The 15274-nt window shown below is 38.7% G+C and overlaps 2 protein-coding genes across 8 annotated transcripts in view; one reads left to right on the top strand and one right to left on the bottom strand.

Annotated features, from left to right (window-relative positions):
- PPFIA2 (PTPRF interacting protein alpha 2) overlaps positions 1-10835 on the top strand; it is a 212031-nt gene extending 201196 nt beyond the window's left edge. For all 7 annotated transcript variants that reach the window (XM_072146502.1, XM_072146496.1, XM_072146495.1 and 4 more), the window contains 4 exons: positions 477-545; positions 2303-2462; positions 4273-4365; positions 8990-10835. In XM_072146502.1, the coding sequence (XP_072002603.1) occupies positions 477-545; positions 2303-2462; positions 4273-4334 (291 nt within the window). In that variant the 3' untranslated portion in view covers positions 4335-4365; positions 8990-10835. The remainder of the gene's footprint in view (positions 1-476; positions 546-2302; positions 2463-4272; positions 4366-8989) is intronic.
- A 1285-nt stretch (positions 10836-12120) lies between these two features.
- The window catches only part of ACSS3 (acyl-CoA synthetase short chain family member 3), a 50692-nt gene continuing 47538 nt past the window's right edge, over positions 12121-15274 (bottom strand). The window contains exons 16-17 of the mRNA XM_072146503.1: positions 13929-14104; positions 12121-12938 (exon numbers count right to left, since the gene is read on the bottom strand). Coding sequence (XP_072002604.1) covers positions 12870-12938; positions 13929-14104 — 245 coding nt within the window. The 3' untranslated portion in view covers positions 12121-12869. The remainder of the gene's footprint in view (positions 12939-13928; positions 14105-15274) is intronic.

Genomic DNA, 15274 nt, shown 5'->3' with positions numbered 1-15274 from the left:
AGTACGTTATATACCGTGACCCTCTCTTTAATGAAAATTAAGTTTCAGTATTGTGCAGTACATAAATACAGGATCTGAACCAAGCTAGTTCAAATAATCCCTTTGTGAACCAAACTTCTTAAAAGAATATACCACCAGAACTGAGCTACATACAGAACCATGGCATATATACATATGTCGTATGTGTAATACATATATATCACACATATACACATACATACAATGTGTGTGTACACACTGGGGTCTATAATATATATACAGTATCCTAAAAAACCGCCAATGTGAAAAAATTTGGAGTTCTTAACAAAATTTTTAGCCAAGTTAAGTTTATACACACTAGTGGGTCTGGCTTTAAGCGCTGGTTGCATGGTGTAGGTTTGCCATGACTGTTTTATATGCATCTGCAACCATGCAACAACAACCAAAGTTTTGGAATAGATGTCATTTAACTAATTGTTTATTTATTTTTATTTCAGGCAAGACAAATCTTGGAAAGAGAATATAACAATCTATTGGCACTTGGAACTGAGAGAAGACTTGATGAGGTAATAGTGAGTTGATATAGTCGACAAGCTGAACGTATGCAGGGCTTATTCACAGAGGTGTGGGCATTGTGCATCTGTTAAAAACAGATCCACTTTGTTTTTGTTCTGTACGTCCCTAACACATCTGTTGTTCAGTTCTTTTTCACATCTGCAAAAAGAAACCTAATGGTTTTACATAAAGCTCAGTTCACACTTGTGTTGAGGGTTTCCATTACACCATTTTAGGAAGCGTAACTGAAAACAATGGAAACTTCTGTTATATAATAATAGCTGCTGTATTTTCTCTGGTATTTGTTAATGGAGAGGGAATGGAACATGACGCATTGGATGAGCCCTCTCCATACAGACTGGACGTTTACTGCATATTGCAGTAAACACCCAGAATTAATACCCGCAAATGATGCTGGCATTGATCGCTGGTGATAACCCTTTACATGCCGATGGCGAAGGTTGGATATGATTGACGCTCCCCGTGATATCCGTCACAATGTTCCTGTCGCATTTTGTAACAGATCATGTGCAAAAACACCATATACTGCTATACTGTCATATGGCAGTATAAGCTATGATCGATCAGACTCCCTAGGGTTGAAGTACTATAAGGGATCTAAAAAATAGTAATTAAAAAAAAAAACTAAAACTAAATCAGACCTTTTTCCCTAGAACTGATATAAAAATAAGACGTTAAAATCATAAACAGGTTTGCCACGTCCCAATTTTTCAATATATAAAAGCAGTTATGCCTCTAATAGGACTCATGAACTTATAACAGGAAATAACGTCTGAAATGCCACTTTTATGTCATTTTACAACTAATAAAAATTGAAATTAAAAGTGATCAAAAGGTTGTAGGGTCTCTCAAATTATATCAAATGTAAATGTCATCACATCCTGCAAAAAAATTACGCAGCGCTATATGCCAAAGTATAAAAATGTTATTAGCATCACATTTTTTGTGCTTAAACACACAGCTTATACTCAAGTATATATGGTATGTATGCCCATAATTGCACTGACCCAAAGATTAAAGGGGAGGTCTTATTTAGTGCACACAAATACAGCTGTAGAAACAGAGCCCAAAAGAATAGCTCAAAAGTTTTTTTTCTGCATTTGTAATTTTTTCCCACTTACCAGTACACAGTATGGAAAATTAAAGACTGTCAATAGGAAGTACAATTTGTTACACAGAAAACAAACCCTTATAACGGAAAAGGGCATTGCCAGGAAGGGGTTAACCTGTGAAAGGCCACAGTTCACATGCGCCAGATCCAGCCTTCGACTATTAAAAATTGTAACTGCTTTCCCATATACACTTTTTCTTTTCCCATGTATGGATCTGTGTAAGAGTTTTTCCTTGAAGGGCAATATCTAGTTTTTATTGATAATGTAGGGAACATATAGTCATTTGATTTATTTTTACAAAAATTTTTATTTATGGCACAGAAGCAAAATTGTAAACAAAAGCTAAAGTACCCTCTCAGATGCCGGGGTTACATTCCTGGAGGGCCGCCTTCTCACATTATGTACAGCGTAATAACAAGCAATGGACAATTATTTTAACTCTTACCTGAAGCCATCCCTTATTGCAGTACATTTATAAGAAAAAAAATAAAGGGCAGGTGAACTATAGGCCCTTTTTTATTGTCTCTCTACCTTCCAGCGTGGTTGAAGATGCTTTGTGAGTGTTTTAAGTAATAATTTAGTAATAGTTTTTGCGATACTAACCCACTGTAATATGGCATGCTTTGTATTTTCAGAGTGATGACAAAAACTTCAGACGTGGGCCCTCCTGGAGGAGGCAGTTTCCACCACGAGAGGTCCATGGAATCAGCATGATGCCAGGCTCTTCAGAAACACTGCCAGCGGGGTTTAGATTAACAACAACATCCGGACACTCACGAAAAATGACAACAGATGGTACCACTTTATTTTTAGCTCTGCTTCTAGCAAGACAGCAAACTATTGGTGTAGAAGTGCATTAAATTATTATGTCAAAATAAAATTCTACATGTTTACAGGACACATTCATGTAATAAAAATCTACAAAAATAATTAAAATCACACATTCTGTGAACATTACAGAATTTGTAATTCCAGTTTATCACAAGCGTCCCAGCATAGGGAAAATCGAATCAGTAAATATGCAAAAACAGATTTACTAATCCTGTCTACTATATAGACATTAATTTAGACTGATCAGTCCTAGACCTCAAAGCACAAATGGGCTGCAAACAGGGGAAAGGTAGCAGTCAAGTTGGAAATCCAGGCAGGAATAGGACTCTCTATAATCTGTGTTTCACGAACAGTGCTTTCAGACACCATGCACAGTGGACCTTACGACCCTCATTTAGCGTGCATGAAGCCTGAAGATGAGCCTGAAATGGCTCGTGCTGGGTGAGAAATTCATCTTTAGACTTGTTTAGCTGGCTTACTTTGCATCAAATTTTGATGTAATCTTATGGTGTTTTAAAACAAAAACCATTTTAGCTAATCTACAACGAAGGAGGTTTTCCATGAATGCGGGAAATCCGATAAGGAAAAAAGGAAGCATACTTAGACTGCAGCAGCTCCTATTCTTGCATTGCTCCAATACTGCACTGCATTGCACTTTTTCCTTCTGGAAGCTGCAGGGTTCACAAGACCTAGTATAAATGATTGGCAACCTCAGAACAGGGGACATAAATGAGGTAACCTCCCATTGGCAAAAGAAGATGGTCCATGAAGGCCACATATTGGCAGAAGCAGATTCTGTATCACCCCAGAAACTCTGGATAGACACGGTGCCGAAAATTGGGATACTAGAGCAAAGCATGAACTTTGAGCTTAGGCTGTATTCACACGAGGCGCACAGAGCGATACAGTGCAGCACACATTTGGTAGACATGTCCTATCTTTCCCCGTGTTACAGTGCCGTGCTCCATACATCGCAATGAAGATGGGAGAGGTCACCACTCCTCCTCTCCATCGCGGCGAACATATGCCTGCCGGACATACATTCATGTGAATGAAGCCGGAGTGTGCCTTCCTTACTACTTGATGTCTCCCCATGCCCTATGGTTTTTATATTCCTGAAAAACCCTACATGTGACGTACAGAAGCTCTAAGTCATTTTAATCAATGATGGAAAAGATTTATTGTTGCAAGTGCAGCCACAATTCTGGTGCATTTAGTCTAGTAAATTTTGCAGTGTCTCTAAAAGTCAGCAACAGGTTTACTTGAAAGATTAAAGAGGTTGTCCAGTAAAGTAAAATTATAAATAAGTGGGCCAGAATATTAAATTGTTAATTGCTACTTTCAGCTTCCTGAGGGTCTCCTAATGCCACAGAAAACAGTAGGAGATGCCACTCAGCCAATGACTGGTTGGAATAATGACTATCCTCAGTCAGCGCTAAGACTCTCCTATTGCTTCCGGTACTGTTGGATGACTCCCAGGAAGTTAAGTTGAGCTGGGAGCTAAAGGGGTGGGTAGCAGTAATGCAAATAACTATTTGTTTACTTTACTGCCCCCCTCCGATATGTCTACAAGTAGAAACTCTATATTATTTTACTGGACAACCTTTTAATATCTCACAAGCTATGCAATGCTTTACCATCCTATACAATTAACACACAAAGTTCAGTGTATTCATATGTAATTTCTTTCTCTATTTGTATATAGCTGAACAGGCTATAACTGTACTCATATTTAAATATTGACATCAATTTCTTCTCCATTGTATTTAATCAGCTGCTGCCTCTCCTGCAATGCAGAGATTAGACAGCTCTACAGTCCGGACATACTCATGTTGACAGATCTAAATGAGCATAGCACTGAGTTGCAGTAAGTATTCCTTTTAATTTTTCTTGCATTTTATTACACAGCAATATAACTACACTTGTGCATAAACCACAGAGGGGTTGTCTGGTAAAATAAATAAGTAATAAATGGGCGAGTAATAATAAACAATTTGTGTAGCTTTTGATTTACATTCCGTATTCTATTACAGAGCTGCATTCTCCCAGTGCTCTTTGCTAGTTTCTATTTGTAAAAAATATTGTTTAAAGGGAACCCATCATCAGAAGTTCACATTTTCACCAAAATACAAGTTCTCATATCCTGCTTAATACTAATATCCAATCTGCTTTTATCATTGACATTACTGCACTCACTTTTAAAGGTACTGTATATCCTCGAGTATAACCCTCATTTTGACACAAAAAACTGGAAAAACCTATTGACTCAAGTATAAACCGACAGTGGGAAATGCATTGGTCACAGCCCCCCCAATATATAGCCTGCCAGCCCCCTGGAGTATATAGCCAGCCCCCTCAAGTATATAGCCTGCCTGTCTGCCCCCTCGAGTATATAGCCTGCCTGCCTGCCCCCTCGAGTATATAGCCTGCCTGCCTGCCCCGTCGAGTATATAGCCGGCCTGTCTGCCCCGTCGAGTATATAGCCAGCCTGTCTGCCCCGTCGAGTATATAGCCTGCCTGTCTGCCCCGTCGGGTATATAGCCTGCCTGTCTGCCCCGTCGAGTATATAGCCTGCCTGTCTGCCCCCTCGAGTATATAGCCTGCCTGTCTGCCCCCTCGAGTATATAGCCTGCCTGTCTGCCCCCTCCCGGTCCGTTGCAGGCACCATAACGTCAGCCGCAATCTGACATCATAGTGTGTGCCGATGCGGCTGACGTCATGAAGACTGACGGACCGGACCCGATGTCGAAGCCGCAATGGATGCCGGGGAGCGTCAGAAGGTGAGTTCACTTTTTGTTTTTTTCCTTGACTCGAGTATAAGCCGAGTTAGCGTTTTTCAGCACATTTTTTGTGCTGAAAAACTAGGCTTATACTTGAGTACATATGGTATATATATATTAAACCTGGCCCCCTGCATGTAAACTGCATTGATCTTTGTGTAGCAAGGGATACCACAAATTGGGGGACATGTATCACTCCTATTGCTTCCTTTTTCTTTTTATTGTGCAATGTTTTGCAGCTTTTAGGCACAGAATCAAGCAGCATACCAAAGTTAGCTGCATTAAGAATTTAATGCAGTGTGCGTATTTATCTTTGTAGTCCAGATGTTTGTTCAACTTGTGCGACTTTTAAGTCTAATAAGTCGCAAAACAGTGCATGCTTGACCCAGACTTACTTTTGGTAAGCTACTATTTGGGATTCAAAAGTCGCACACCACAAAAAGTCCCAAAAGTGAGACCACCACTGATCAGCAAGTTAGGCCCTAAACTGTGAATAGGGCCTAACTTGCCTTTACCAGGCAACTCATCACATGTATCACAAAGAGGAAAAACTTAATCATTGCAATGTATCTTAACCAGCTAAGGACCGGGCCTTTTCCCGTTTTTTCATTTCCATTTTTCATTCCCCACCTTCAAAAATCATATAACTTTTTTATTTTTACACGTAAAAAGCTCTGTGATGGCTTGTTTTTTGCGTAACAAATTGCACTTCATAGTGATCGCATTGAATATTCCATGCCATGTACTGGGAAGCGGGAAAAATGGTGAAAAAACGCATTTGTGTCGTATTCTTGTCGGCTTGGATATTACGTCTTTCCCTTCACGCCACAAATGACGCATCTAATTTATTCTTTGGGTCAATACGATTAAGGGGATACCAAATTTGTATAGGTTTTATAATGTTTTCATACATTTACAAAAATTAAAACCTCATGTACAAATTTTTTTTTTTATTTTGCCGTTTTCTTGTGCTTATAACTTTTTCATACTTCGTTGTATGGAGTTGAGGGTGGTGTCATCTTTTGCGACTTTTGATGATGTTTTCAATGATATTCTTTTTAGGACTGTACGACCTTTTGATCACTTTTTATAGAATTTTAAAAAAATTTTTAAATGGCAAAAAAGTGCCAGCTTTGACTTTGGAAGCAATTTTCCGTTACGGGGTTAACCGCAGTGAAAAACCGTTATTATATTTTGATAGATCATGCATTTTCGGACGCGACGATACCTAATATGTTTATGATTTTTACTGTTTAGTTATATTTATATCAGTTCTAGGGAAAGGGGGGTGATTTGAATTTTTAGGTTTTTTTATTATAATTTTTTTTTTTTTTTACTTTTTTTTATTTTTACTATTTTTCAGACTCCCTAGAGTACTTTAACCCTAGGTTGTCTGATCGATCCTACCATATACTGCCATACTACAGTACATTGTAATGAATGGGTTAACCCGAAGTAGCTTGGCGACGGATCGCCGGTCCTCGGAAAGATGGCGGCGCATGGGCCGCCGGCAGCGGTCAGCAAGAAAACACCCGCGATCGGTGCCGGCACTGATCGTGGGTGTTACCGGTAAGCCTTTGCTGCAATATGCAGCAGAGACTTACCGGCTATGGAGAGGGCTCGGCCCGCGAGCCCTCTCCATGCATCGGAACGCGACCGCTGCCGTGAATACACAGCGGGCGGTCGCGAACCGGTTAAGTAGGCCAACTTCAGGAAACTTGAAGAAGTGGCAGACGAAAAACTATGATCCATGTGCCGCACTGAGTTGCAGGTGGTGCTCGCCTCGATCCAGTTTGCTGGCAGTGTGCCAGGTATATCAGTGAGTGGAAGAAGTAACATTAAATTATAAAAGCAGATTGAGAATGAGTATTAAAAAGATTATGGGAACCTGTCATTAGGTGAAAATGTTAAATCCTGAAGACAGGATTGCTTTAATCAGTGGGATAAACATTAAAGGGTTTATCTAGACCAAAAACATTGAACAAACCTATTGCAGTTATATACTGAACTCTGCGATCACCTGTACTTAAACATCATATTACTGCTCAGGACAGTAATCGTTTGGAGTAGTCAGCTAACCACAAAAAAAATTATCATTTTCTGTAGGAACTCAAAGGGAAATTGTCACTTTGAAAATGCAATTAATGTGTAGGAAGAATGTTATAGAACAGTAGATGCTGAGCAAACTGATATAGAACACTACAGCCTTGCAGCGCTGGGATCCTGGGCTAGAGTCCCATCCAGGTCAACATCTGCAAAGAGTTTGTATGTTCTCTCCATGTTTGCATAGGTTTCCTCTGGGTACTCCCACACTCCAAAACATACTGGTAGGTTGATTAGATTGTGAGCCCCATTGGGGACAGGGACTGATCTGGCAAGCTCTGTGCAGCACTGCGTAATCTGTGTGCGCTATATAAATAAAGGAATTATTATTATTATATAGGTTAGTAGGAAAAGATCAGCTGGATGTTTCAGGCAAGTAAATATGGCCAGCACTTGGAATGTTTTTACACAACTCCTCCTGTTTGGAAATATGCTGACTGCAAATCAAACCACATGGGGTTGGGATTTGGGATTCGGGATTCCGTGCAAACATAGTCACATGTATAGTAACCCTTCACTGACATGTGATGTAATAGTATATCACACACCAGGTGCTCATGGGCTGAGCCCTTTCCATAGCCTGTAAGCGGCTTAAAAACAAACAGTGGCGCATTCTGAGGACCCGAGGCTGTCCCGTTTTAAGCCTTTCATTACAATGTGCGATCAGCACATTGTAATGAATGAGGAAAATCCCCATAAACTGCCATACTCTATTATGGCAGTATATGATAGGATCGATCAGACAACCTAGGGTTAAAAGTACCCTAGGGAGTCTGAATAATAGTAAAATTAAAAAAATTATAAATTTTTTTAAAAACCTAAAAATTCAAATCAGTTTCCCTAGAAATAAGATAGATATATATAATATATATGTACACAGTAAAAATCAAACACATTAGGTATCCGAAAATGCCCGATCAAAATAGAATATCGGTTTTTCACTGCGTTTAACCCCGTAATGGAAAATAGTGCCCAAAGTCGAAAATGGTAGCATTGAAAACATCAAAAGTTGTAAAAAAAATTACACCACCCGCAGCTCTGTATACCAAAGTATAAAAAAAAGTTATGAGCGCCAGAGGATGGCAAAAAATTTTTTTGTACAGGTGGTTTTAATTTTGTAAATGTATGAAAAGATTATAAAACCTATACAAATTTGATATCCCCGTGATCACAGAAACCCAAAGAATAAAGTTAACTGTCTTGTAGCATACAGTGAAATCCGCAAAATCCAAGCCCACAAGAAAACTGCTCAAATGCGTATTTTCACTGCATTTGGAATTTTTTTCCTGCTTCCCAATACATGGCATGGAATATTAAATACCACAATTTGTTATGCAGAAAACAAGCCATCACACAGCTCTGTGCATGGAAAAATAAAAAAAGTTATAGATTATTGAATGTGGGGAGTGAATAAAAACAAAAATGCTAAATCAAATAATGTATGTATAATGTATAAATTATTTATATTTTGGGTTTTATTTGGGAATACTCCTATTGATCCTCTTTCCAGCTGTGCATTTGGGTGGATGTACCATACAGTATTCGATAAGGTAGATGATAAGTTGTTGTTTTTTTAATTTGCTAATCAATATAATATTGCCTTTGCAGGTGTCATCTTTTAACTATCTACCTGAAGTGCACTACCTAGGAGAACTGCAGCAAGAGAACAACTGGCGGATGCCTGGATGGCAGAATGAGCACTGATTTACAATACTAAAATGTGAAGATATTTTTATGTACTGCATTATCATATGCTTAGTTTAAGACAGAGAACAAACTATAATTGTAAGAAGGTTTCCATGATCCTTTGAGGCTTCGATGTGCACAACTTACCAAGATGGAACCAATTGTTTTTACGTTCTGTTATATCTGTTTTCCTTGTAAAATACTAGAAATATTTAAGTATTTAATGTGTATTTATTTTATGAAGTGTAAGTCTTTTTATTTTCTCAAGTGTAAATGGTTATAAATATGATTTTTTTAAAAATAAAAAAAAGTTAAAGTTCGAAAAGTCTATGTGGGAAGACCGGACAAGTGTCACTAATGTTTGTACCTTTCCATTTCACTGTTTTTACAGTTTTTGGATTGTAACAGTCAATCTAGTATGTTTAGCAGTTAGATGCCTCAACATGTTTCTCCTAAGAACCTCTAAACATACAGCTGAATACCTGCCTCTGGCTCTGTATGATGAAATCTGGCCTTTGAGCCCAAATGGACTGTCGAAGGCACCCGATAGGTCACACACCATCAGAGAAGCACTGTGAAGGCTCTTCGAATAATGAACTGTTTACATGAGTCAATAGCAATCACCGAAACAAAACAATCTCTGTAAAACAAAGTCCTAAATTAATGTAACCTGTGGACCAAGAAATCACTTTGCTTTACCGAGAACAACTTTTGCTTTCTTTCATCTGTTCAGATGCCAGCCTCTGCTGGATTGAACAATCTAGCAGTCTTAATACTTCGGTTTCCTATGTACAAATCTATCCACCGGGGCTTTAGGAAACCTAATTACTGTTATGCTCTTAGCCATGATGGCCTTGTAAAGACTTCCTTGAAGTTTGGAGGAATTAACTGAAAGACATTGTGACATACAGTGGGTACGGAAAGTATTCAGACCCCTTTTAATTTCTCATTATTTGTTTTGTTGCAGATCAAAAAAGTTTTTTTTTGCTCATTAATGTACACACTGAACCCCATCTTGACAGAAAAAACAGAAATGTAGATATCTTTGCTAATTTAATAAACCATAAGTACTCAAACCTTATGCTGTGACATTTAACTCACATGCTTTCTGATCCTCCTTGAGATAGTTCTACTCCATCACTAGAGTCCAGCTGTGCCCAGCTTGATTAGGAAAGGCACACACCTTTCTATACAAGACCTCACAACTTACAGTACATGTGGGAGCAAATGATAATCACGAGGTCTAAGAAATACTGCACAAAGGATCTGAATACTTATGACTGTGATATTTCAGTTTTTCTTGTTTAATAAATTAGAAAAAAAAATCTACATTTCTCGGTTTTTTGTACAGATGGGGAGCAGAGTGTACATAAATGAGCAAAAAAAATTACTTTTTTGATCTTACCAAAAATGGCTGCAATGAGACAAAGAGCGAAAAATTTAAAGCAGCCTTAATGCTTTCCATAACCACTGTATTATATCTTACCACAGGTATAATACATCTGCAATCTTATTACCTGCTGTGGCTTTATTTGTTGTCGCAACCGTTGCTTCCTCAATAGTTTCTATAGACATTTCTAAGTAGGCGTTAAGATTATTTGAAACTATTTGCCAACTTCAGCTTCAATACTGTTTTTTAATTATTCTGTTAAACTGCACGTTCAAAAAACATTTCTTTTATTGTCATATCTCATTTTTAACCGAAAGTTGAAAGTTTATGGTGACAAACTGTTTTCCTTCCATTGTCAATAAAAAGGGAAAAATTTAATTCTGTATGGGATTTTATATGTTAAAACTTCTAAAATTCTTGATGAATAAGGTGGATTCTTGCAGTTGGCCACAAGAGAGTGCTCTAGGTTTGGAATATGATCTTTCAGTTTCCATGGAGATTTCTTTTTCTCTCTTTTCTGAATACCGTAGTACACGTTAGCATTGGCAGCGACATTGCGCAACATGGTAAAAAAGCACTCACCTCATATAATACACATCAACCTGAGTCACTACATGTGTGGTATCTGATCAATAAAGAGTCCGATCTCTTACATAACATTTAATAGCATTCTTTTTAAGTGATAGATTAGACAAAAAGGGTACATTTTGAAATATACCACTCTCAGGTCACATTGTACATTCAACTAATTAAATTAGGTATAAGAAAATTACTTGATAATTAGAAAAAAATGTTTGACTCCTTAAAAGGGCTTTTCATAATTATGGAAAACCTCCATGGGGCCAAAAGGAAAAAAAAATAAACTAAAACACATATTTAACCTGCTCCAGCTCCCATGTTGCTCCAGTACTTCCAGTTTCAGGTCCCTGTGTCTCATCAGAAAGTCCATGGACCCTCTTCTTTGAATGACTGGCCTTGTCTCACCAGGGGATAACACAGGAGGTAATTTCCCCTCGTAAATTCAAGTGACTTCCCATGTCCAAGGAGGCCAGCCATTGGATGAAGCAGGTCCTGAGACTCTGCTGGAACTTCTGGTTGGACACAGGGGAAACAGAGCGGTGCAAGTATGAGTTTTTTTTTGAGCCCTTGGGGGATACCATTAAAATAGAAACCCCTTTTAAAGGAGATTTTTGGTTCTGTGAATGGCAATGGAGTCAATGTGCTTAAACTACCACAAACAACATTTGAGGTCAGTGGCTGATGCCTATGAGAAATGGATTAGAAATGTTTTATGTTAAAATCAGCCATACTTCTTGCAGCTATTATGGAGTCACTCAAGACTAAGTTTGCCACACATGTGTGCCCATGCCATTTACAAACTTTGGAGGTTAAGTTACTACATCCATCAGTTCTAGTTGCACATGCCTTTTGTTGAGCAAAAGTCACAGTAAGAAAAAATACTAGTGTATGTACTTACGTTTTTGGAGCTTATGAGCAATTGAGGTACACCATTACACCTGCCAGCTTGTCTCAAAATGTTATGTTCAATTTACATTAAAAAACACTCTACTTTTACTCCCTAAACATCTACTTTGGAATAATTTGGCCAAATGATGAACAATTTAAAAGTGTAGAAGACCTTTAATAAAAAAAAAGAAACCGGTTCTCTTGGAAAATATTGTTTTGTTCATTTTCTTTCCATAAAATACAACATGTCAACGCTTAAAATTTATAAGAATAATAAAGGAGTCAAAAAAACTCATGTAGAACAGACATTCATTCAAAGAGGAGTCCTTCAATTATATTTTAAGCAGTTGCCGAACAGTAAATTATCAGAAGTATTTAGGGGAACTAAAATTAGTTTATTGTACATTGTATAAAACTAATAATTAAAATCTCTAACTTCAAGCTAAAAGGGGATCAATACAAAATTGGTATCAACCCCCCCTCCCAATAAGTACTTGACTCCTTCATGTACATGCGGAAAAACCACCTAATAAGACCTCTAAGGCTCCTATTCCCAGATGCAATCATCACCCTCAACACCATCCCAGTTACTATATTCATGATCGGCTACTCACAATTCATTTTAGATTTCCTGCACTTGAGAAAACTAAACTCCTGGTATGTAGCTGCTTGTCGTCTATGTCCTAGTAGTAACAGGAGATTGGTTTCTATAGCTGCACCACATAGCCACATATGTGTAGGGGCATGGATATATATGAAAACATACTGCTATACGTATGTCAACAATATAACTAGGTAGACATCAAATTTTGACTGCTGATAATATGTCTAATTCTATGTAAAAACCTAAAAGGTTTATTTTCTAACTTGATTGATCTGTTATAATTTCTTCTCTGAAACCAAAGAGGCTTTGACCGTTTTAGAATTATAATAGGACTTATTGCTTCACAATCCAGCTTGCACAGCATCTTCAATATCTTTAAAAACACTAGGATCTTCAATGGTTGACCCAATCTGTGAGATAACAATACAATAAGATAAGTGATGAGATATATAACTTGTTACATTTCATATGTAATAGTAATGGGGACAAATTTGAATGAAATTATTTTTTCTTTATGACAGCACTTAAGAGATCCCTCTCTAACTCTACAATCATGTGATGGAAAGAATGGAAAGGGCTCAGCTGGACCCTTGGCAGTGGCCATCAATTGGTTGGGGCCAAAATTGCCCTTTGCTTGTAAGGTAAGGATTAGCTTATTCTTTTTTCCTGACCTCTTCCCTTCAATCTGCCCAGAAACAGGGCAGAGTACAACCTCACTCCAGAGTTGAGACCCAGTTCCCACTAGGTATTCATTTTCTCTTAGCCAAAACCATGTTGCAAGTCGTTCCAGCAACTACACAGAGGTAAGGTATAAAGTAAAGACTGGAACCGGAGTTATATTCATCAGTGAGGCTACCTGCACATGACAAGGAAATGTGGACTTATACTAGCCGTATTTTCCTCAACTAGCACACGTCCTCATTTGCTTCCATAGGCTCATGCACATGGCTATGAATTTCACAGCCCTGTGCAGGAGCCGACTGGCCAAGATGCAAAAGATAGAGCAGGTTCTAATTCAGCTCGTATTTGCATTCCAGGCAGTCTTTTGTCATGGGCATCGGCAGTTGAGCAGAGCTCACCCCACAAGCAACTCACGGGATGCAAACAAAAGTTCCAAGGACCCTTGAATGCGTCCCCTATAGCCGTATTGCCACATAGCCTTACAAAGTCTTTCCACTATTTCTTACCTCTGTATAGTAGCCGAAAAGTATCCTTAGATTTAGAGATGCTCCAAATCCTCCCCTTCCCAATCCCTCAGAATTCCCTAATAAGCCCAAAACATCGGCCTCAATTATATAATATAAACAACCATTTCAGTGCATAATAAATTAGCTTCTTGGTGCTGTCAACTGGTTGTTATCCCAGGATTATATATACTTAACATGACTCTGTATGCTTACCTTGTATGGTTTACCATTAGCTAGTGCAGAGAGAGTAGAGCGGGGAATCTTGCCAGAACGAGTTTTGGGTAGCTGATTTACAACAATCACTTTCCGGAAAGCTGCTACAGGTCCAATGTGTTCTCGAACTAGCAATACTATTTCTTCTGCTATTTTGTCTTTTGATTTCTCCACACCTGAAACAAAATCATGCAAACATGTTTAATACTACACCGGAAGAAATTCAAGAGCTGGCACATTGGATTAATTCTATGCAGAACCTGGTGCAGGCTGTAGTCAATGTGCTGTACTTATGGCTGGCGTTAGGGGGGATTAAACTGGCAATTGCCCAGGACCTGCGACCCTAAGAGGGTCGCATCAGTTTTGCTCATCAGACAGCAATTCCTGTGGCAGTCAGTAGTATGTTATGGGGTGTAGCACTTCAGCTATATTGCCACATGGTCCTGGCACTGAAAACACCATTTCCATCCTCTTTCCAATGACTCCTCCCTCTTTTCTGTTCCCAGTTCTCCAACAGTCAGAAGGGAGGAGGAGGTAGTCTTCAGCCATGCAGAGGCAGTCATACCACACAAAGCTTCTGCTGAACTATCTGTAAGTCACATGTGTAGAAATACAGTATGTAATATGTATGTGTACACGAGTTAACCTCCTTGATTAATATATACAAGTATATTCCTGATCCATAGCACAGAGTGCAGTGACCATTCTATATGGATTTGTTCTAATCTATTTTACACTATATACCGGAAATATACCACCACCAATCCCCCACCCATCCATGTGAATATCACTGTGCTACATGCACATGAACTTATTTTAAGGTCATGTCACAGCCGTTGAAACATCAGCTAGCCCCTTATCAGGCATAGTTCCTTGTATTTCAGTGGCTCACACATACATGGTCTGTTAAATCATTTCCATTCAGTGCATGAACCACCAGCGTTTTTTACATATTGGCTGGAATGTCCGGCCCAAACGCTGACAACGGGAACTGAACGCAGCTTGTGCTTAAGGGGCCTTAAAGTTAGAGCTCGTTCAGACGACCTGGGTCGTTCCGTGCATTGGCCGGACTTCACGATCCAACCACAGTGCCAGAAATGGTATTCTTTACCTAGTAGTGATATATGTGGCAAGCAGTCCTTTCTTCCCTGCAAAATAGCAGTGCCAAAGTGTTCTCATAGTTACATTTTTGTTAAGATAATTCCGACCACAGTCTGTCTATTAGGGCATCCAAACCCTTTATGTATTATGAACAGATTTTCTGTGTGGAAGATCCTTTCAGTATTGGGACCTCCATCTCAAATTTTGTCCAGGACCCCTACTTTGTCCTAAAGTGACTCTTGCTG

Source organism: Engystomops pustulosus, chromosome 4, assembly GCF_040894005.1.
Source record: "Engystomops pustulosus chromosome 4, aEngPut4.maternal, whole genome shotgun sequence".
Lineage (NCBI taxonomy): Eukaryota > Metazoa > Chordata > Amphibia > Anura > Leptodactylidae > Engystomops > Engystomops pustulosus.
Note: the sequence above shows the minus strand (reverse complement) of the source record. Positions and strands in the feature narration are given on the sequence as shown.